Source organism: Penicillium cosmopolitanum (assembly GCF_028827165.1).
Source record: "Penicillium cosmopolitanum strain IBT 29677 chromosome Unknown utg000005l:1.0-4006212.0:1.0-4009387.0, whole genome shotgun sequence".
In the NCBI taxonomy this organism is placed as follows: domain Eukaryota; kingdom Fungi; phylum Ascomycota; class Eurotiomycetes; order Eurotiales; family Aspergillaceae; genus Penicillium; species Penicillium cosmopolitanum.
In genome coordinates, this window is record NW_026622675.1 from 3913055 (window position 1) to 3935903 (window position 22849).

The following is a 22849-nucleotide window of genomic DNA, read 5'->3' on the forward strand; positions in this document are numbered from 1 at the left end:
GGCTATATATGCCCTATCGAAACTGCCGATTTAATGTTCAGGAGATCCAGAATATCTTTGAGAACAGCAAGTTGAGACGGAATGGTCAACGGATGCTGGGCTTTATGCTTGATCAACTTACTTTTGCTTTTTTCTAGCCCTGGCCAGTCGAACCTGACGATTGTGAAGCGGCTTTCGTATATTTCCATTGAAGGTTGGAAGGCATTTGAGACTGTTCCTAAGCCATGGCTCACTATGGCACATGGAACCTGGCCATGCACCTGGGCATCTCGATGAAGATATTTCATAAGCGGATATAGGCATAGAACGACTTTCGCCGACGAGTGAACAGTTAGCTATTTGTCGACGCCAAGGTAACCTATGAGATGATGGACGGGAGCGAGGAACTACTATTAACCAAGCTAACAGGTATGGAGAGAGAAATTATCTAAGGTAGCTTTGCAGCTCCGCCTAAGCTGGGAATGCACGACCTGTTTTGGAGGCTTTCCCGCGGAGCTTTGATAGTTGGGCTGACTCGGATCCTTAATTCCGGCCGCGGGCGGTTTATACGGATGATGATGGATTTAATCTTGGAAACCCGTGTGCGAATGATACTAGGTAAACCATGGAGCCTCAGGCTATACCACAATCACTCATTTGAATTTACCAAAAAGGTTCTATCAACATGATGCAGCCTACCTGGGCAAGTGTCCATTAATGAGTCACCTATCTGAGGATCATACTACTATCGTTATAGGACCCCTCTTCTCCCTGGCTCAATAAAGCCACACACCATCTTGTTCTAGCATTCCCATAGCTTCTATCTTCTTCATGCATGCTTTGATTCTCTGTACGACATGCTCGGGATACCCTGGTCCTAGTGGCGGTCTAGGCACACTCATATCCATCTTTAACCAAGGCACAGAACTGAGTTTTCCACAAGCCTGGCGCATTTCATCAATTTCCGTATCACTGTACAGAGCTCCCGCAAAGACAGCTACGGGTGGGTTGCAATAATTCGTCGTCCCTCGATTGGGGTCCTCGGCAATGGGAGGGGTAAGCCCTTCCAGCAAAAGTGGTATTTCGACTGCCCCGGAAGTGCTGCTGGTGACATTATGTATAACTAGGAAGAATATTAGCATTAAAGCAAAGACTGCCTGTATGTTCACCCTTACTTTCGTACTCTGGCAAGTAAAGAGGCTTGACAGCGTTGAATACTTGCGGGTTGGTGCTTCCACACGTAATGACTGGCAGGGGTGACATCGAGGCGGATCTATTCACGATTGCGAAAACATATTCCGAAATCAGCAAAGTCCTGTAGTAATGGGATTATTTATACTCATGAGCGAGCGATATACAGATGACTGTCACTGCACCTGCTATTGGCTGGCCGAATCGATTTCCTAAAGGGGACAAGCTGAACTTTGCTGACACGATGCATCATTTGGCCCCCCCCCCACCCTTCCCCCAAGGCTCTCTAGAGACCACAGCTTCAACACACAACTGGCACATGGCGACGATTCATTAAGAAGAACCATAAACAACTCAAATGCCAAACACCGGTCAATATAGCCAAAATTGCTATTCTTGTCGACAGCGACGCTGCAAGGTAAGGCGTATCGCAATACGTGGATACATCGTACCTACTGATAAACCGAGTAACAGTGTGATCTTGCACGTCCGTCGTGTGGTCAATGTCTTCGAGCAGGGATACCTTGTTCAGGCTATCGAGACCATATTAGCATGCGGTTCCGCATAGCCAGCACTTCGTCGTTTCAACCAAGCACGAGGCATCGTCGTTGGAAAGTACGCTACTACAACCCACCAACACCCAAAGTGCAGCCGGATAAAGACAGGGGCATCCCTTCTGTCCAGATAATATACGAGCCTTCGGAAGTCTGGAGCGACCATGTGATCCCTTTGGTCCTAGACAAATTCTCGGTCAAACTTGTGGATACAGCCATAGACGGTGGCATGTTCGCTACCATTCCACGCATCATATCCAACTCACAAGAGGGTTCCCCAGTCTATGCACTCTGCGATGCTATTGCATCTGCGTATTTAGCTGGTACAAGAGGGACAGCAGCTGCAATAGCCAACAGAGCTCGTGCGTATGGGACCGCACTACGGACAGTCAATCTAGCTCTAGATGATCCTGTTCAATATAAGAATGACAGCACCTTACTAGCTGTTTGGATGTTTGTAGTATATGAGGTAAGAATTAATTTTTGCCTGGGTACCACAGAAGGGAAGAACTGATTGACCTTCAGTTTCTATCGAATCGTCACCTCACATCCATTGCTGGATCAGAGGAGGGAGACCGCCACTGCCGTGGCATGGCAACGTTGATTGACCTCCGGGGCACGGAGCAATTCTATAGACCGGATGGTCGGAATCTTGTCTGGTTCGTATGTCATTGCACTGTACGACATCTTAAGCCCCACGTTTACTGTCAGATTCTCTGACAACACTAGCAAGCTAAAGCACTGGTCGCCGGCCGAGAGTCCCCTATAGAAGTACTGAGCTGGATCCACCAACTCTGCCAAGATGTGAAGCCATCTGAGCATACGCTTATTCAAGCATCTACCTTTGCCTACCACTGCACTCGCCTTCTTCATCAGATTCAAAATGCGTTGATCGGGAACTCGGAATTGATGCCAGTCACTTACTTGTACATATTGGATCAGCTAGATCAGCTGGAAAGGAATTGCAGCTTTTCATGTACACAGCCATCAATATTGTCGATTGGGGTTCATGCATATCAAGGGAATTTCCGAATGCATCTTTTGGCGAGCATTTTGGCCTTTTTACGTCGTGCCTACCAAGAAGACTGCTCACACCATCAACAGATTCATTCTGCCGCAATTCAAGAACGCTGCATTGAAAACTTTCGCACCACAGCTACGAATATCCTATGCACCCAGGGCATGTCACAGGATGTCGATCACATATCCAGTGACAAATTTAATCTCGGATGGGCCGATGCAATTATGGTTTACGGATCATTAAGGACCATCTTGATATCCCCTGTTTCATTGATGTGGCAGAGGAATGCAGCGAGTTCGATTTGTGCCACAATCAAAGAGCGACTTGGCTTTCAATTCTTGCTATAATTGAATCATTTCGTTAGCATTGAATCATATGTCATAGCCACCCCCATAGATAGAGTTCCAACGACAATAAGTGCTTTCATCGTCCGAAAGGGAAGTGAGCGGCAGTAAAAGCGTAAAGTACCACGAGGAATTAATATATTACAAATTGTTGAGATGTGCAGTCTCAGGCATCAGCCCCGCCTCCAAGTTCCTTGTTTCGGCGCTCCCTCTTAGATGCTATATAGTCATTCGCAGTCATCCACCACCTCCCAAGTACGTGGTTCTTAGCTTTTTCCGAGTCACTGGCACAAATCAGTCAGTTCATAACTAACTAACGATGCGATATGTAAATGATAGTCCTACCCACCGCTCTATACCTAATCTAGTGCTGACTGCATGAATCCTACACTCAGTTGCCCCACTGCTGCCCCACCGATTTTACAGCCCGTATTCGAGTAAGGTTTCGGTTGTTTAGGGGCGGAGTTTGCAACAATCCAATTAGAGCAAGCATCATTGTGCGCGAGCGGCACGGCACAGGCTAAGTTCACGGACGACTTTCAGCCCTGGAAACGAGAAAAGGGATAGCCGCACGGAGCAGATTGAGTCAGATGGCCCTTTAAATTTAAAAGTAACTCACCTCCTATTTCTATGTCGAAAAGAGATTCCTGTGGCCTACTGGGCATGTTTATCTTCAGCAGGCTAATCAACAAATAAGGTCCACGGTTGAGTTGTGATGGCTGCCAACCGCACTCTTTTGCTGTGTGATGATCCGAAATATGTTTTTCAGTCCTTCAACAATCTGGGTAACTGCTACACCGCAACTGGAGAAGCAGGAACCTCGAACTTCACCAAGATTGTGGAAAGATGCCTGACCGATTACTGCAAGAATCGATATCCTGATCTAGGTGGCTGTGAGAATTGGCACGGACCTACAGCTCTTCCATTTGTTGTTAGCACGACGACAAGCAACCAGTATTTCTGGAACAACGCTACCTGCGCTGGGGTCAGCAAAGGGGTCAATACAGACATTGGAGGGCCTGGCGTAGGTCATTTCAACCCTACCCACTGAGAGAGCATCCATATTAAATACATACAAATAGGTCTTTGTCTCTTACTTGATGCAACTAGGACTCATCTCCTATTTTTGGATACTCCTCCGGTCATTTCGCCTATTCCCCCTCCTCACTTCCATGTGGAGTAGAAGAAAACAGCCCCCAAAAACATCACCTGCCAAAGACCAAACCCGAAGGCGTATCATCCTCAGACTGTGCCACTACTTCACCCAGCATGACCGCATCGCAAGGGTAATCCTTGTCGAATTCCAAGAAGCCCAATGCTTCTTCATGATCGCCTCACAAGCCGCTATTCTGCTCGCTAAGAGCTCAACTGCCATCTTTGAGTCCAATACAATGCCCTCCTTACGCGCAAGTAACGGCATTGCGGGGATGGTCTCTAGCGCTGGCGTACTACCAATCGTAATGGGTATGTGGAGTCTCCATAAGATGCATCTGACAGAGCCATGGATTCTTTTCTTGTCTGTTGCCACCGTCATCGTTTCTGAATTTACGTTGTACTGGACACATAAGGCACCAACCGTTGATCAACTTAGTGCCTTTGACTATAACGGATGGCCACAGAGCTGTGGTGGGTATGCGCCGCCATTGATTTACTGTGCAGACCACAGTGAGGCCTATTATCTAAGGGTCCCAGTTGTCTTTTTCTGGCAAGTGCTCAATCCTTATTGTCTGATTGTATTCGGACTGGATGTTATATTGTGGCTGCGGCCATATCTCGCCAAGATAGTAGATAACAAAGGAATTTGTCAGAGGTCCTTCTTTCATCTAGGCCTTGACAATTCCTTGTTCGAAGGTGAAAAATTGGCCGCGTCCGTTTGGGCGGCATGGATTAAGAGGTTCCCTAGCCTGCTTACATTCTGTGTTGAGTCGCTCTTCGTCGCAGCTGTCTTTTTAGAATGTTTGTGTTTTGCGGAGTTTGTGCACATCAAAGTGATCGACTTCTCAAATTGGGGCTTTGGCCAGATCGTCGCGATGACCATATGGTTCCCCGTGGTTAGCAAATATGCCTATATATTTTTATGTGAGTCTTACTCTGTGCGTGATGTTCAAGCAGAGATTCCTGACTGTTTTGGTAGTTGGCACCCAGTCTTATTCGCAAGCACGCATGCCTGAGTCCGATCACGTTGACAACAATGAAGAGAAATCTAATCAATATGCGGATATTGAATCATCAGGTTTGAAGTCATCGGATCTTACCGAGCACAAATCCAAGGTTAACATGGAAGGGATCCGTGATGAAGTAGACCAGGAAACTACATTTTGAACCAAACTTTAGAGAATATCATACTATCATAATCAGGCCTACATTTGTGTTCGCTTTCCCGCAGTATCAAAATGAGACTTGCAGTAGCCAATGATGAAAGGTTAAGTGCGTAAGGAGATCACATAGAAGGCTCACAAAGGGTAGATGAGGACGGAAAAACCATTTACGAAGTGTTACTGGACTGGATCATAATACCCTTTCAAAGTACCAACGTTATTAGTATTTCCGATGAGGATGATGTACAAAAATGCTGACGGAGGTGCAGGGTAGTAGTTATTGAAGAAGGGAAAGAATGCTATAGTATGAAGGTAGCGCGTGGTTATCAGTTCGGTTAAAAATACCAGCATGTTGCCTGGTATTTCTCGTCTGTGCAGTCAAACACCTTGTAGCATGTGCATTGCCTACTATTTAGAGCTACGATATACGACCCAGTAACAAGGATACACCATCGGGTCTAGTTCCAACATATGAGAGTAATTGTACGTTGCACCTAAAAGGGAGCTCTTATTCAATCCGAGAGATGGAGGCTGAGTGCTAAGATATTTGCCGCCTCGATAAAGAATTGTCCGATGCCTGTCTGCCATCAGAGACAAGATTTAAGAGTGGATGAAGATATACACATTTGTCATCGATGTCAAGTTTGTGGTCAAAGTCAAATTCAAATTCACATGAAAACTCGGTGCTTCCATTTCCAGGTAATTCCCCTGCAAACGCAACCTCAAATCCGATACATCAAAATATCTCTTTCAATCATGCAGCTAGTATGAGGGGTGGAAAAGTTCCAAGGAGCTTTGTCTTATGTCATGACGAGTTTTGATGTTAATCATTTGGAAAGAATTGCGGTTGAATACTTTTCAATCTGTTGCTTCTATTTCTACTGTGACAACATGCCGGTTTTCCCATCTTGGCCCCAGCTGAAAATGCCGATTCAAAGCGAGGTCCGAGGGATGATCGGACGTGAAGCCCTGGTTCGTCTGCCACTCATATCCTGAACAAACCTTGCTATGGCCTGGAAATTCTGCCCCGGCGAGGCACGCTGTTCTTTTTGGCCAATGACAGGATGTACCTCGGTGCCACAGCCATGGAAAAATCTTCAGCTGGAGTTGGATCAAGCATACGGCGATTTGGTATCAACGAGAACTCGATTCTGGAGCACGGTGTATACTCTCCAGAACAGACGGCGTGATCCTCGCAACCTAGGCGGATCGGGGAGACATCGTTGCTCCAGGTCACCATATGCCCCGCCTTTTGATCAGGAGGAACCACCTGCAATAAGCTAATATGAATCACTTATCTGAGAAATGAGGAATTTGTGGCAGGTGCATTGCGAGTCTTACTGCAGATTAAATGGCTGTTGAACGTGTAGCCACTGCGGAGGAATATCATGACATAATTTGGCAACAATCACACCATATCAGAGCCAGAGTATAAAATGCCAACTCGGTGTAACAAAAGTCATTGCAAATCTCCTCATGAGGTAGAAGAAACACAATCTTGTGTAGTCCCACCGGGGCACTGTTATAATATGTGGTTATGTAGGGTTCAATTAGAACTCTATGCTTTCATGCCAACTCTTATCTTTATTGATTTAGGCCTTTGTCGCAAGCTTTACGTGAATGAGGCTATAATACAGCCCAGCCACTTCTAACAGTTTTCATTAGGTAGGTCATTCGCGAGTGAAGACATTTCGCACATTGTTCCACTAGCATCGAACGCCATGGATCGTATCCCAAAATTCATTTCAACATTCCTGAAACAATTCGCCACAAAGCCTACAATTTTGAACACTAGTTTGGCTTTCATTGACTCGAGAGGGCCTTCAATTCACTATTATTCCCTCCTTCTCCTCAGCCGCTGTCAGAATGATGGCGGTTGAAGTGCAAGGATAGCACGAGACCGATTGGTTATAGACTGAGAGGATTTTCAACCCTCGGGCCGCTTTTGGGGCGGAGCCTCAACACATTATACGTGCTCTGCAAAAAGGACTTGACGATCGCGCAATGAGGCGTAAGGCTATCTTAGAGAACTCAATCTATTTTGACTTCGCTTCAAGGCTGTTTCTTGTCAACTCGGATTCTTAATAGTGCAAACATTCCAACTGCTGTCGGGTGCTTTTTTTTTGATCCAACCCCCCCCCCCGACTTTACTCGGATTTTCAGCCGGATTACCTTCGCCCCCCTCCAGATAATGTGCTAGTAGTGCATGGTTGTACAGTGGTTATTAATACACGATCTATCTGGCGCTGTCGAAACTGACGTAAAGTATAATGGGGTGATAATAGGGCAATTGAAACTTTGTTTAAATCATTTGGTCTTTTATGGACCTCAATTCCAAGGTTAGAGCCCGTGAGTGCGAGCTCTTTCACCACAGGCGAGGTTGACCATGACGCATAGTTAAATATAGAGAGGCGCACGAACTTCAAATACATGTAAGTGAAGCAAAGATCTGCGGCCCCGTATGGCTGTGTTTAAGGCGTACAATCGCAGGTCATTCTTTCAAACGAAAGGGCTAAAAATTGTAAACATACGCGTCGTCAGGAATCCCTTGGGGCTCGCATAGACTATAGAAGTATATTATATCCTTTACCTTATCTACAAGGAGCCACAGACTAATCTTCAAATTTTCACACCAAATAGACTATATATTTGCTCTGATGAATTTCTCCAACAACGTCAGCTTCGCCTCCATCGTTTTGGTGTGGAACTCCAACACCAATTCAACAGGCTCTACAAGGCCGGTGGCCTATGGATCATGATGACCGTAGGACAATGCCAGCGGGTCAGTCAACCCTCCCCCCCCCACTACTTCGTGGCCTTTATGGCCTTTGTGTCGCGTTTGTCCATCCACAGTGTTAATATTCCGTGTTAGCGAAACTGTGAGAATTCCAAAAAAGTCAGGAAGCCGTGCGGAATATAATTTTATTTTGAAGGAAGAGGTACAGGAAGAGAAGGATTAAAACTTTAATTAATTTTTATTTTTATTTCCGGCCGGGGGCCTTCGACTGTATTAAGCATAAGTGCCAGAAATTACCCGTCATGAAGCTAAATTGGCAAGGGGTCGAGAATATACCCCTTGTGACGGAAAGTTTTATGTTGTAGCGATAGTAAGCCTGGTGGACTTTAATCGCGAGTTTATTGACCTGGCTGCATGAGGATGGGTATGCTGAGAACCTGAGCAGGCGAAGGACGCGATTTTATCAGATTTAAATACTTGTTTTTCAGCATCTGCAATGGCATTGATGAGGCGCCGTGTTATTTCCAGAACATGATGATTTCGAACTAGAGGTACTTTATTTGGCCACCTATTTTAAAAATGCAAATATCATCATAAATGGTCAAAGGATTAGGCAGTCGATCATGTCTATGACGTTAGGCTCGATTTTCGATCAGGAACCGCAAGGGAAAGGGCAAGTTTATGTCAAACAAACTTGGCTTTCCGCATCGATGCCACGCTGGTTCTTCCCGATGCTGTGGCCTTTTTCCTGATTTGCGCCAGCCTCGCATCAAAACAGATCGGGATTTTCGTTGGTCTCGATAGAACCACCCGAAGCGGTGTGGGGCCCACAATTTGAAGAGTATTCCTGGAACAGGTAACATATTCCGTGATGCCCACCTGGGCTTGGTTCAATTAAGGTTTATTCCAGGTCATTTAAAGTTTGCCATCACTTGGAAAGATGGAAATGCTGGATATAATCGTCATCTTCTTATCCTGCAAGCATTATGCACATTGCTTGTGCCAGCACCCGCCCTCTGCAAGCAGGAAACAATGTCCTCCACCAGCGGCGGCATCATTGTCATTGTTTTCATATCGATCGCGCTTTATAACGCACTCGAACTACTTATCCTTATCCTCTTACGCTTTAACCATTACCAAAGCCTCTACTTCTGGTCTCTGCTACTCTCCAACATACTTGGAGTGATACCAACTAGCGTCGGAACTTCACTTGAGTTCTTTGCACTCGCACCTCTCTGGCTGTCTTTGACGATCTCGAACATTGGTTTTTGCTTTATGGTCCCCGGTCAATCAGTCGTGCTGTATTCCCGTCTACATCTTGTGTCGCAGAACTATAAAGCTCTCCTTTTGCTACGATACCTGATTTTACTCGATACAGCCCTGCTGATCATCCCATCTATTACTCTAAACTTCGGATCAGAATATATTCTCACACCACCTTGGAAAATGGGATATAGTACGATGGAGCGGATACAGGTCACCTGGTTCTCAGCACAAGAGACACTCATCTCGGGAATTTATATTGTAGAGACGGTCAAAATGATCCGGCTCAGTCCCGAGGGAGACAAGCGACGCATCAAAATACTTTATGAGCTCCTTGCGCTGAATCTCGTTGCGATTGCGATGGATATTTCACTTATTGTGCTCGAGTATATGGGCTTTTACTTTTTGCAGATTATTCTCAAGGGAACTGTATATAGCGTTAAGCTGAAGATGGAGTTTGCCGTGCTCGGATTGCTGGTTTCCATTGTTTCGGTTCCCTTGCCTACTACTGGGTTGGAGATGCAGAGATCAGATAATTGCTTTTAGAGTCCATGGCTGCTAGTAGCTGGCAATACGTCCATGGACGTCCACGACGAGCGGTGCGTGGAATATTTTCTAAGGTTGTATATACTCGATGACGCATAGGTCATATGAACTGCGAGTACCTAACTGTAATGGTACTAAGGAGCTGGCTAGTGACCAGTTGACCAGGTGGTGATTGATAGAGATTGAAAGCTGTAATACGTAGTAGACAATGAAACTGATTCTTGAAGAACCTTCAAAGAATCGAGTGGCAATTGCCTGTTAATATAAACAAAGAGTTCGGAGATCCATTCCGAATCGAATATGGATCAGGGTAGTATCAATACCGTCATAACCACATATCATCCGGTGATACCGACGGAATTAACCCCCGTCGGGTCTGTATCGCGATCTTATCAGATATCTCGATAGGATGGACCGGATCTCTCTCGATCCCGATGGGGCTAGGGCTTGCTACCAATTCGATAGATCCCGTGACACTAACTGGAGAATATAAACAATGTCTTTATTTTTACGATCCATAGTAGGGTCAAACCACTAGTTAGTGCTCATATGAGGAGCTCAGATACCCACAGAGATCAAGATACGACGCAGTGGACCAGGCAAAGGAAAGAGTATAGTTCGACGAAAGTAATAGCTTGAGGAGAAAAGGAGGAAGCTAAGATGGAACTAGGTACATATAGGCGTGGATAATATCTAGTAATCAAAAAGTTATTAAAAAAATAAGACTATTTGTAACGATATCTATATAACCTAGTAGGATATACCACCATCTTTACTATAGAGCTCTGTAATTTGTTTTATTTTTAAATATATTACTTTTAGATTTTTTAAACTATTATATATTGAAAGATGGGAATGCTCGTAGGCAGTCTGCGTTGGCAGACGGGTCGATCGCGAAGAGACAACACTACTACACTCGCAGAGTGCAAGGAGACGGTAGGCAAGCGTGACGCTATAGAGAATTAACAGAACGAACAACAGAATGAATAACAGAACCTTTCATAAGCAGTATACCGATACCGCAACCTCAGTAACCTCAGTAGAACATTTTCATAAGGGGGAACATGCATGTTGAATTGATTCTATGAAACGAACGCTACTTCTCCTCCAGAAACAAAACGGGGGCCTTGTTGCTAAGGCTTCTGTCACATGACCCTAGGGTACCGATGTTGAGAGTGGAAATCCCCATTACAATAGCTAATTACTACAATTACTATAAGACTGATAAGGTCTTATTAGGCTTAGGGGAATATAGAGAAGGAATTATTATAGATAGTTGATTACTGAGTAGTCAATAAGATTGAGGATTTCGTTGCTTGATTGTAGAGGATTCTGATTATTATGTTATATTGGATTCTGAGGGACAAGTCCTATATATATCTAATAATATTTTTATAATAGAACCTTATTCTTTTTACTACCTAAACCTAGGGTACCTACATCTGCACTGTCCATCACCAACACTGATTTCCACTCCTGATTGGCGCACTATTTCTCCTAGCGAGTAAGTCGTTCAACTTCAATATAATCATTTTAAGATTTCGGCTGCACTGTTCATCACCAACACGGATTTCCACTCCTGATTGGCGTATTCTTTCTCTTGGTAAATTAGCCGTTCTTGGTTTCGCCATTTTCGAGTCTAGAGCAAGCCAAGTCTCAGGTTAAGGTTCCACTTATTCAATTAGAACGCCTCTTTTTTTGTAATTCTAATGCCTCATAATAAAAGCAACCCAGACGAGATCTAGATTGTACATTACGCCGAAAGCACAAGTACCTGGTAAAACTTCACGCACGTGACCACAGATGGTAGATGGGTATTTCGATCGACGGGTAGATTGTGCCAAGCACCATCTACCAATCTACTGAGTTTACAACTTTAAATAAATTATTTACAAAAATACATGTAATAAAAACTAGAGTCTTAAATAATATTTTATATAAAAGAGGTGAACCAAAGATGCTATTCGTTTTGTGAATAATTGAAAAACTAAGGATGAACGGAAGGAATATAATACGGCTGTCCGAAACTAGGTACCTTTAGGCACTTCTGCTATACTTAGACTAATTATCTTTGGACAAAAGTACCCGGATTATATACTGATAAACGTCATAGATGACCCCTTTCTATGTTAAAATACAATATTCATGGTGGTGGTGGTAATAGCTAGAATAACAATTTTATGATTGTTGAGGGCAGAATTTCGTTCACTTCGCGAATAAGATTCGCCGATTTGTTACTCTTTGCGGTAGGCTGAATGGGACTAAGGCCCATAGCCATTCTACCAGCTTCAGATTGAACATCTCCCGTCTGTGCTCTGTCAGCGAATTCAGATTCTCCAAGTCCACCCGGGAAGTCTGGTGGGGGGACGCCCTTCAAAAAAGCATCACGCTGCTGTGCGACGTATTGCTAAATAAAGTCAGCGCACAGCACGCGGCCACAAGGCTGTGGTTTATTTCCTTACCGCATTGCTAGGAGTGAGCGGAACGGATGGAATGTAAAATACGGAAGCGTCGTTGTCGCCAGTGTTGTTACTCTCCGTACCGTGAATAGTGTCGGCACTCCAAAATACTACGAAGCTTAGCTACGTTCAATCCTAATAATGATTCACAGCCTTACTGGTGTCACCTGGCTCAACGGTTGGGTAAGGTATCATCGTCTCATTCAGCATCAGATGAGGGTGGTGGTCAGGAGTATGCTCTTGAGCACTTCCGGGGTTTGCACCATGCAGGAAAGTATTGCCTTCTTCATCATCGAGGGAAAATTTCCATCCGTCCAAGGAACCCTTCTGAGTAGGCTCGAAAAAGGGACGAAGCATCCAGTACGCGGTGGAGGGCTGTAGGATGGGATGAACGACAAGAGTACCTGCCGAGCCGAGGGGTCAGCCTGGAAAGAGTTTCACTTTGCTGTTTAACTGACCTTGTTGGGGTCCATGTCGGGATAATCCAAGCCAGCTCTGGAAGGCTCGGAATACTGAACATCCTCCTGGTGCATCGTACATGTTCATGTCGGCGCCAAGTCGGCCAGTTAGATCCCATTGATTGTACTCCTTCCACTGTTGTGATATCAGATGGCCGTGCGGATGAAACAGGATAGTGAATGGCTCGTTACCTTTCCTTGGAATATATTGCGATAGACATGGTTGTAGGCGCAATCCTCCCACCTTTCGACTCCTCCACCGTCGACGTGAGGCGGAAGGGCAAAGGTTTGGTCGCCAGGCGCGCGGATTTGAACTCGATCACAGTAGCTGAGTGGGACGGTGAGGTCCACTAAAATATATCAGCAATGAAATGCCCTTTCCGGTCCGTGCTTCGCTTACCCTTTTGGTCTGCATCAGCGGAATATAGCTGGTTCATCCACGACTGTGTGGCGAGCATATTAGGGTGCGACCTCGCCTTCACCTGAGAACGGCTCCAGTATGATTCGTAGATAACCTGTTCGTTGTCAATATGAGAATCCTTCCTAGTGAAAGAAACCCACGGAAGATGAAGAGATCACAACTGAATTATACATACCTTTTTTTCCGCATCCGATGGGTATCCTTTAAATGGGTGTGCGGCCAGGTACTGGCACATATCAGAGAGATATCCCTTTGCAACATCCTTCGGCACAACTCCTCTGATGACGGCAACACCAGTGCACCGGATGGCGTTGACACTTTCGGGGGCAATATTGCCAGCCTGGATATCTGAGAAGTCCAATTGGGGGATGATCTGTTTTTGTCAGTATGTCGCTGAAACTCGATTTGATAAAGGGGCTGAGCTTACAGACTCCCGCTTGGAAGCGACCTCTTCAGTACGCACTTTCAGAGTCTCGACCAAGTCATCCCACGATTGCTGGATTTGCTCTTCAAATCCAGTGGTCAGGTTACGCTTCAACTCATGGAAGCGTTCAGACAGTGGCTGAATTTTCCTTCCGGAAAAAGATGAGAAAACAGACGAGATATCGCCCTCTTTTTTCTCCTTTCGAGTCAGTGGCGATGATTCCGTCGCTAAGAGCCGCTTAGCTGTGCCCGCGCATTTTCCAGCTCGAAGAGTAGGGCATTTAAGGCAATTCGGGGAGATTAATCTGTTCATGATCAGGCACGGGAAACTGAATAAATTGTTGGCAACTACTAGAGAGTAAAGAAGAAGCTTCCTTGGGCTTCTCCGATACAAGTCATTCCTCTACCCCGGACTTATATATCCTCAACTGATCGCCCCGCGCCCCGAACCGCAACATTTGCGATGCAGCTTCATCGAAACCTTGGAATTGGGGTAGAATGGAGGCTTGAACGAATTCGGTCTTCCGACAATCTCCACACATAAATGTGCTTCAAATGGAATTGCTTCCGAAATCGGTAGACAAAGTTATGGCGTCCAGCCCGTACATTGTGACGCCACATGGTGGATCGCTGTCTGCCGATCAACGAATCCGACATAGCGTAATTTTCAGGTAGTACAGGGAAGCCTTCTGCTGCATTCCAAATTCTGGCTCGCCGAGATTTGACATCAAAATTGACGAAAAGCCAAATGTATCCCCCGTCGGCAGATCCAAAATAGGAAATATACCCGCCGAGGTCCAGATTCTCGGGCAGCAGGAGAGAATCGTCAAGAAAAATGCGATTTCAGTTCCATATGATGTTTTGAAGAGGCCGTGACCTAGATATCGAGCCAGAGCCGCAAATAATGAGAGAAGGTTGTTGATGTCCAGCTTCCTACGTGGCTTCAACCGTCAGCAGAGTAGCTATAGAAGGCTCATTATCGGTATTATGATTAGTCAATACGTCTAGCGTTAATATCAAATTTCAGTAATTTCGAAATTTCATTTTGCCTTCCCTAAAAAGTTTTATGCAAAACATACAAACATACAAACACTTGAGCCAACCCGGGAATTCCGAGTTGCCGTACACTTATTGGCCGAACCATCTTCCGAGACGGCAAATCTTGCACTAATTCATCCAATGCAAACATCAAAAACCGAAAAATCTAGTTTCTGTATGGATGCATCATGCTTTTTGAATCCGTGACTTCGGGATATAAGTATGCCTCGATTTCCAGAAACCTCTTAAGACAAACCGATAAATATATTTCAAAAATTTACTTAGAACTCAAACCTATTGCAAGCAAAGGTAATTTCCACCGCCCTAAACGTCCAATTAACCACCCCGAGCAGTGCCCTGAAGGAGTCCAAATTTAAATCCACGACCTTTGGATTCAGACCGAACTAATTGTGCCTGCTAAAGTTGCCGAGGGTTGCATTCGATCGAGGTTTGTTTCGTGTTTACTGATTCTTGGTCCCAGAAGTTTGTTTAGCCAAGACAACAGAGTCCCACATCTATCCTCTTGATCAGATCGGAATCACTACATGTGAGTTAAAATTAGAGCCATTGTTTTATGAAGAAAGTCTTACATATCTTTCAAGCAACAAAATGGCGAGCGCCCTACTGCAAAGGATGGAACGATTCGTTGAGTTCATCAACTCAGGTGATGAAATTATAGGACAAGAGGTGGTTTCCGGATCCGCCGTGTTCCACGTTCCGTTCTCAGATACCCCACTGGGAGGATTGCCTGGATACATGCAAATTCTTGGCATAATGCGCTCGGCCTTTCCAGATATTCAGTGGACACTTGACGATACAGTCATCGAGGACAATAGAGTTGTAGCGCAATTTACTCTGCGTGGAACTCAAGAAGGCGAATTCTTTGGTGCTCCGGCTTCTGGAAAGAAAATACAGGCACGAGCTATGAACATCTATCGATTCACAGATGGAATGATTGTGGAGGAGACTGGGTTGCCTGATTTGTTTGGGATAATGCTGCAGATTGGGGCCGTGAGCCTACCGGTTGCTCATTAGGCAATTGACATGGTGCTTCAAGAATATCACTTGTCGGAACATGGAGTGGTAACTTACCACTAGCCGGCGAAGGGTTACGAAGGAACCACATTACTTTATGTTTTATGTGGTAAACTGGCTGTCTTGGCAATCTCGGTGTTTTAACAACCAAGCATTGGCACATTTTTAGGGTATTTCAACCTGCCCTGGATCGCGCATTCTTTCTCTTCATTCAATAGTTCGACCCAAATTGGGTTATGAGGCAGTGTACACATTAATTGGTTCGCTTGATCTCATTCGCCGTATATCCATACTAGTCTATACTGTATGAGCTTGCTCTGACATTGGGTTATCCGCTCTGCCCGTACGCCTCCCCCGACTGATCGGTCGGCAGGCCTACCTATCTAGGTGTTTCCCATCGGGACGCCTACCTATCCAGGTGGTAATAAACCCAGACCTCCGATCAAACTGAAAGCAAAATTCGAAGTCACTTCGGACCCAAGGTTTCGGATTGCCACTCTCGGGTCCGCCTCCCCGACCCGAGTCCACCTTTCATGATTGCAGGTGCTGCTGTTGCTACTATTGGCACTGGACTGCTATATACTTTCGATATCGGTACAAGTACCGGCAAATTGATTGGCTATCAGATATTGTCGGGTTTTGCCTATGCGTTCCCGTTCCAAATTGCCCTCAACATTGCCCAGGCCAATGTCAAGCCCGAGGACATTTCCTCTGCAACTGCGACGATATTTTGTGAGTCATTTCCACCAGCTGCCTTATGATGCGATAGACTTACAGATATTTGAGGGTTCCAAACTCTGGGTGGTGCTTTCTCTGTTGCAGCAGCCCAGTCCGCATTTGTGAACACCATCATCAACACGTTGAAACAAATCGCGCCCCATGTTGATACAGCAACGGTGGTTGCAACTGGTGCCACTGAGATAAGAGAAAGTTTCTCTGGACAAGACCTCAGTTTTGTTCTTCAAGCTTATATGCAAGGAATCAAGGCTACTTTCGCCCTGGCTGTCGGCCTTGCGGGAGCCGCTTGTGTCGTAAGTCCCTTCAGCAGCTGGAAAAGGCTGCATGGATCGGGTGATACGCCGCCAGCGATGGGTTAAGTCATGATCTCTGTTTCGAATATACGTTCCTCATTGGCAAACTTTTGAGTGAGATTGTTGACTTCTGCAAGAGGGACTTTAAGGAATTACGGTCAGCGAGTAATCCCCTAAGATTAGTTGCGAGAAGGTATCTAATAAGATGTGATCTATCCCAAGGGACCTGGTGCAGTCTACTAGACTGCACGGCAGTGAGGAGCTTTTAAGTATGGGCAGTATTCGCCCCACCAAGTAGACTGCATGTCATTTTTCTTGAGTAGACTGCAAGCAATTCCTTCGTACAATTAACTTACGATTTTCACAGCTTCTAAGTTTATATATAATCTATCACTAATTCAATTTATAGTCTCTATGTGAGGATGCTCAGATGCTCACAGAGATCAACGTACGGCGTAGCATACGAAGCAAAGGAAACAGTAGCTGTTCGACGAAAGTAATAGCTTGAGGAGAAGAAGAAGGAGGAAGCTGAGATAGAACTAAGTACATGTAGGCGTAGATGCCTAAGTAGATGCTATCTACGTCAGGCATCCGCGAATAGTAACAACTCTAGTTCGTTACATTATTCTCCTCTCAAAAAAGCAGCGTTATGATACTTTTATTCGTCCTTATCCTATTCTAGGGAGCCAATATCTATCTTATCACTATTTCTATTACTGATACTACTGCCAGTATTACTATTGTTAGTACTACGGCCGTTGCTAGGCTTAGTTAAATTAAGTATGCCAGAGGGGGTAATTACTACCGGTATAGCTTATAAGTTGCTGAACGGTTCTGATAAACTTAGTATAGGTATAAGGGAGATTAAGTTATTGGTTTAATCGGTTATAAATATTGTTATTAAGACCTTTACAGAAGGTCGAGATCTTAGCGACGTTAGGCCAGTTTTAGCCTTAGGCTTTGTAGAGGATATATTCGAATTTAGCTATAAAAGCTATAATAGAATCAGTATCTTGTCAGAGATTAATGAGGTAATCTTTAGCTTCTTAGACCTTATTCAGATTATCGAAAACTTATATAAGCTAATCAAGGATAATGTTGTAGTTAAACTTATAGGAGGACTGAGCGTAAGCGAGTTAAGGGAGGACTATAGCTTAAACTTAACTGTTAAGATTTATAAAGACGTAGGAGAACTAGGCTTCAGTATCTCCTAAAGCCAGAGCATCGATAGAGAGTTTCAAACGTATAGTAGCGAGCTATATATTAAACTTAACTGTAGTACCGGTAAACTTCTTAGGATCCGGAAGCAGAGATTTCGGGTACTGAGAGGGTTAAGGTTAGGCTTAAACAAGGAGCTAGGAATAGGCTTAGAGGAGGCTAACCTAGGTTTATTGCTTCTGGTAGATTAACTAAAGCTAATCTTAAAGTAAGCTAATCTGAATGTTTTGCTGCTAAACTAAGGATTAGAGAGTATTGATTAAGGACTAGAGTCTGCTAAGTATAGTACGGAGCTAATTAAGGTTAAAATCTATCTTAAATAGATAAAAAGCGATAAAAAAAAGGTGTTAGGGCGACAAAGGTATAGCGACAAAGTGACAGAAGTAAGGTTTGATTAGGGAAATTAGAGGATTCTCTACTGCAGCCGATCACGAATATATACAGTAATTATATAGTATAAGGCTTATATAGTCTCTCTGAGATAAACCGACAGAGAAATCACCAGGGTCTCTCGTACGTAGCTTACCAGCAGGTAATTATATCAGGGCGTACCCGTATAGCACTCTAGGCTTTGAGTATCGGAAGCTATTATAATATGAGGATGCTTAGATGCTTACAGAGATCAACGTACGGCGTAGTATACAAAGCAAAGGAAACAATAGCTGTTCGACGAAAGTAATAGCTTAAGGAGAAGAAGAAGAAGGAAGCTAAGATAGAACTAAGTATATAGAGGCGTGGATGCCTAAGTAGATACCATCTACGTCAGGCATCCGCGAATGGTAACAACTCCAGTTCGTTACACTCTATAATCTCCTCTAGCAGTCGTACGAGTTAACTATAATCACCTGAAACCCCAGAAATATTTTGATGGGGTGCGACCGAGAGGGCCCACTTTTCTATTTTAGACCCACTTCAAAATTTTTGTGACAGGGCTTATATTTACTACAATTCAATTCAATTCAATTCAAGATTCTATAACCTAATTCAGCCATACATTCGAATCTAATAGTTATATAGGCGTTCCCTCCTATAGAAATCAGAACTATCCTAACGCTATACCTATAGTAGTAAAAGACAAAGAACCTTAGATACAGTATATTACTATAGTAAAATTAGTAATAATCTGTAATGGTTACTAAGTTATCAGGCAAGAGATATATATTTGAGCCGTAGGTTGCTTCACCATACTAAACTTAGGAACATGAAAAATAAGTTACCAATGAAAAAAGATCTAAATAACTTTAAATCTTTTAAACTATCTAAGTTTTTACCATAATAATATTATAATTCAGTTAATTAAAGAAATATTACATTTAAGTAGGGAATAATTCATAACTAGATATTACCAAAATATTACTGCCAAGACTTAAATTACAGGCAATTTGGAACCGCAACTGAACCGCGGTTCTGCCGCAGTCTAGCTGGGAATATAGAAATACGTATATGTACTCTTCCAATAAGAAGTTTGGTCAGCCCATTAAGAGAATGACGTCAACACTTTCGCGCATTTGCCTGTCTAGGTGATGTGTAAGAGCGACAGCCTATTTCCTTTACGCGTTCTATGTCTGGTGTTTGCATTGAAGTACATGAGAAATTTCCCCATAATCCAGACTTTGAGTACATCAACTCCTGGACCGTCTTACTATAAGTTTGATTAACTTATGATGTGGGCACTTACTTCTTTCTTACAATAACTCCAGAAACGAAATTGAAATGGCGGATGATAATTATTGGCAAACGGTGCTAATAACTGTCCCCATTATTGGAGCTACTATCGCCACCCTCTTCTTTCTTCTCCGTCTCTATAGCAGACTACTCACAGGCATAAAACTCGACATTGGTGACCTCCTGATGTTCTTTGGCTTGCTCTTCTCTTATGGAGCGACTATAAGCACAATCCTTGGTGAGTATAATTTGTTGAGGCGAATATATTATGAGCTGACACTACATCTCAGCTGCTGTCAGAGAAGGAAAAACTGATATATGGGGACTGGGAAGTGAACATCGCCAGAAGGCTGCACTTGTAAGATGGTGTTTTAGGATTGCTCATTAAGTGGGCGTGGCTATACTAATGCCCCGAGTCAACAGCTTTTCTGGATCACTCAGACATTCTGGCCGTTATCACAAGCTTTCATCAAGTTCTCCACGATTATCCTTCTACGTAACCTACTTGGTTCTGCGCAAAAATTGCATCTCACGACTACGATCCTCCTTATATTCACTACAGCTTGGGGTACAGCCTCATTACTGGTGAATACTTTCCAATGCTGGCCCCCTCAATATTTCTGGCTTCAAGAAAGTATCCAGGGAACTTGTATTCCCTCACAGACAGCTTTTTACATATCAATAGGCACCCTGTCTCTCGTGGAAGACATTTTAATTCTATCTCTTCCAGTTGCCGTTGTATGGCGATTAAAACTCGCACTCTTGGACAAGATTCAGCTCACGGGCCTTTTTTCTATTGGCAGTTTGTATGCCCTCAGAAATATCACGATAAATATTCAACTTTGAAACTAAGCTGCTTTATATAGAGTCTGCATTTTTAGTCTTTTACGCCTAATCGAATTCAATAACTATTTAAAACACAATTCGAACTGTAAGTTAGGGACCCCTTATTGATCAACTATTCTGACTTATGATATAGCCAGCGCATCAAAAGAAGCCATATGGACCCTGCTTGAGCTTGACCTGGCCATTGTTTGCAGCTCACTTATTCTAATGCGACCTCTTTTCAGGAAATGCAGAGGAGCATATGAGAATTCTTTCCGTAATGGTCATGGTAAAGTCTAAATCCATGTTAAAAAGCAGTGGTTGAATATGGACAGGTTTTGATCGCTTGAATATTTAATATATTCCTACCTATTAGCCACGAGAAAATGAGATATATAAGGTAGACTAGCGTGCAATGATCGGCCAATTGACGCCATCTATCTGCAATGGCGTGCTTTCTATATAAAGCATTCCTGTATATAACGAATAATCATTGCTCCCAAAAGCAATTCATCACACAGAGGTATTGACTGTAACTTGCGTTATTGTCGAAATATACTGATCCAAAGCTATATGTATTAAAGGGCTGTTGGCCATGGTTTCGGACTACTAGTGGTCATCATGTCTCTCGTGTGGTTTGGCGTACATGACTTACACAGTCACTAGCGGAGTACGCGCTCTAAGCCGACGAAGTAGTCCAAATGATGGTTCAAAGTGCTTCCAGAGTGTGGCTGCCGCGAATACGAATAGTCGCCACAATCAGTAATATTCGTTATGTTGAGAAATAGGTTGTATTGAGTTTGTGAGGATGCTCAGATGCTCACAGAGATCAACGTACGGCGTAGCATACAAAGCAAAGGAAATAGTGGCTGTTCGACGAAAGTAATAGCTTAAGGAGAAGGGGGAAGCTAAGATAGAACTAAGTATATATAGACGTAGATACCTAAGTAGATGCTATCTACGTCAGGTATCTGCGAATAGTAACAACCTTAGTTTGTTATATTATCACCCTCTTAAAAAAGCAGCATTATAAAGCTTTTATTCGTCCTTATCCTATTCTAGGGAGCTAATGTCTATCTTATTACTATTTCTATTACTACTGCTACTACTACTAGTATTACTATTACCGGTACTATAGCTATTATTAGGGTTAGTTAAATTAAGTATACCAGAGGGATAATTACTACTAGTATAGCTTATAAATTGCTAAACAGTTCTGATAAACTTAGTATAGGTATAAAGGAGATTAAGCTATTAATTTAATTAGTGTAAGATGGGAATGCTCGTAGGCTGTCTGCGTTGGCAGACGGGTCGATCGCAAAGAGACAACACTACTACACTCGCAGAGTGCAAGGAGACGAATAGGCAAGCGTAACGCTATAGAGACTTAACAGAACGAACACTAGAGCGAATAACAGAACCTTTTATAAGCAGTATACCGATACCGCAACCTCAGCAGCCTCAATAGAACATTCATAAGGGGGAACATACATATCGAATTGATAATCTAGAACGAACGCTACTTATTCTCCTGAAACAAGACAGGAGCCTTGTTGCTAAGGCTTCTGTCACATAACCCTAGGGTACCAATGTTGAGAGCGGAAATCCCCATTACACTACTAAATAGACAAATTCCGTATTTGGAAAAATACGTGGAAAAACTCGTTTTTTTAGGAAATAAGGTATTTTAGCTACATATCGTATTTATAGGGCATTTATAAGGTATTTGAATATGGCCTAGGGGCGACATGGTTGATGGGGCCTACAAAGAATACTCATCTGAGTCTATGGTTATTACGCAAGATGATTTCCTTTTCTTAGACATCATAGTTGGAGTTTCAGATAGCTGTGGCCCATAAGGTGCGTTGGACCACTCCAATAATGACGTATCTCTCTGAAACAGGCCGTCGTACATTTCCAGGTTTATCTTCCCCGAGTAGCCAACGGAGCATACAATTGTCACCGACAATGAGGTTTACCGTATCTTACATGGTATACTATCAAGTCATAACCCATTTGGTATCATATTCTGCCTTAGAAAAGCTTATACTAAGTTGCCTCTACTCGTGGTTTTCAAGGGTAGACGACCTCACTTTGTGGGAGCTATGTAGTTGTTGGCCATCAATAGTAAAATGAGCGTGGCCTACATCTTACCTGTTTTATTCACCGCAGAGCTATGACTTCACGCGTTCTAGTAAAGAGATCTTTGTTACAAGGTAGCTATTAAGCATAATATGGCTCGGCTCACCTTGTGATTGGATAGTCACCTCCAGCGTAGTACAAATCTCTCTACTCCTGCCACACCTTCAGGCGTGGAGAATGT

The 22849-nt window shown here is 43.7% G+C and overlaps 8 protein-coding genes across 8 annotated transcripts; 6 read left to right on the plus strand and 2 right to left on the minus strand.

Annotated features, from left to right (window-relative positions):
• Positions 1 to 755: 755 nt before the first annotated feature.
• On the minus strand, positions 756 to 1242 carry N7509_004483 (uncharacterized protein; the record flags this gene model as incomplete). The annotated part of the gene is made up of 2 exons (XM_056629120.1): positions 756 to 1102; positions 1155 to 1242. 2 exons carry the CDS (start codon positions 1240 to 1242, stop codon positions 756 to 758), a joined length of 435 nt encoding a protein of 144 aa, XP_056491854.1.
• A 480-nt stretch (positions 1243 to 1722) lies between these two features.
• Positions 1723 to 2238, plus strand: N7509_004484 (uncharacterized protein; the record flags this gene model as incomplete). Its single annotated transcript, XM_056629121.1, has 1 exon — positions 1723 to 2238. The coding sequence occupies one exon, from the start codon at positions 1723 to 1725 to the stop codon at positions 2236 to 2238; it is 516 nt and encodes a 171-aa protein (XP_056491855.1).
• A 1566-nt stretch (positions 2239 to 3804) lies between these two features.
• Positions 3805 to 4140, plus strand: N7509_004485 (uncharacterized protein; the record flags this gene model as incomplete). Its single annotated transcript, XM_056629122.1, has 1 exon — positions 3805 to 4140. The coding sequence occupies one exon, from the start codon at positions 3805 to 3807 to the stop codon at positions 4138 to 4140; it is 336 nt and encodes a 111-aa protein (XP_056491856.1).
• A 274-nt stretch (positions 4141 to 4414) lies between these two features.
• N7509_004486 (uncharacterized protein) lies at positions 4415 to 5411 on the plus strand (the record flags this gene model as incomplete). Its single annotated transcript, XM_056629123.1, has 2 exons — positions 4415 to 5168; positions 5224 to 5411. The coding sequence occupies 2 exons, from the start codon at positions 4415 to 4417 to the stop codon at positions 5409 to 5411; spliced, it is 942 nt and encodes a 313-aa protein (XP_056491857.1).
• Positions 5412 to 9176: 3765 nt separating this feature from the next.
• Positions 9177 to 9953, plus strand: N7509_004487 (uncharacterized protein; the record flags this gene model as incomplete). The annotated part of the gene is made up of 1 exon (XM_056629124.1): positions 9177 to 9953. One exon carries the CDS (start codon positions 9177 to 9179, stop codon positions 9951 to 9953), a length of 777 nt encoding a protein of 258 aa, XP_056491858.1.
• Positions 9954 to 12117: 2164 nt separating this feature from the next.
• N7509_004488 (DUF1479 domain-containing protein) lies at positions 12118 to 14027 on the minus strand (the record flags this gene model as incomplete). The annotated part of the gene is made up of 8 exons (XM_056629125.1): positions 12118 to 12360; positions 12416 to 12522; positions 12571 to 12816; positions 12871 to 13006; positions 13063 to 13220; positions 13271 to 13385; positions 13467 to 13664; positions 13719 to 14027. 8 exons carry the CDS (start codon positions 14025 to 14027, stop codon positions 12118 to 12120), a joined length of 1512 nt encoding a protein of 503 aa, XP_056491859.1.
• Positions 14028 to 15361: 1334 nt separating this feature from the next.
• Positions 15362 to 15787, plus strand: N7509_004489 (ester cyclase; the record flags this gene model as incomplete). The annotated part of the gene is made up of 1 exon (XM_056629126.1): positions 15362 to 15787. The coding sequence occupies one exon, from the start codon at positions 15362 to 15364 to the stop codon at positions 15785 to 15787; it is 426 nt and encodes a 141-aa protein (XP_056491860.1).
• A 3962-nt stretch (positions 15788 to 19749) lies between these two features.
• On the plus strand, positions 19750 to 20547 carry N7509_004490 (uncharacterized protein; the record flags this gene model as incomplete). Its single annotated transcript, XM_056629127.1, has 3 exons — positions 19750 to 19939; positions 19992 to 20059; positions 20125 to 20547. 3 exons carry the CDS (start codon positions 19750 to 19752, stop codon positions 20545 to 20547), a joined length of 681 nt encoding a protein of 226 aa, XP_056491861.1.
• Positions 20548 to 22849: the final 2302 nt, after the last annotated feature.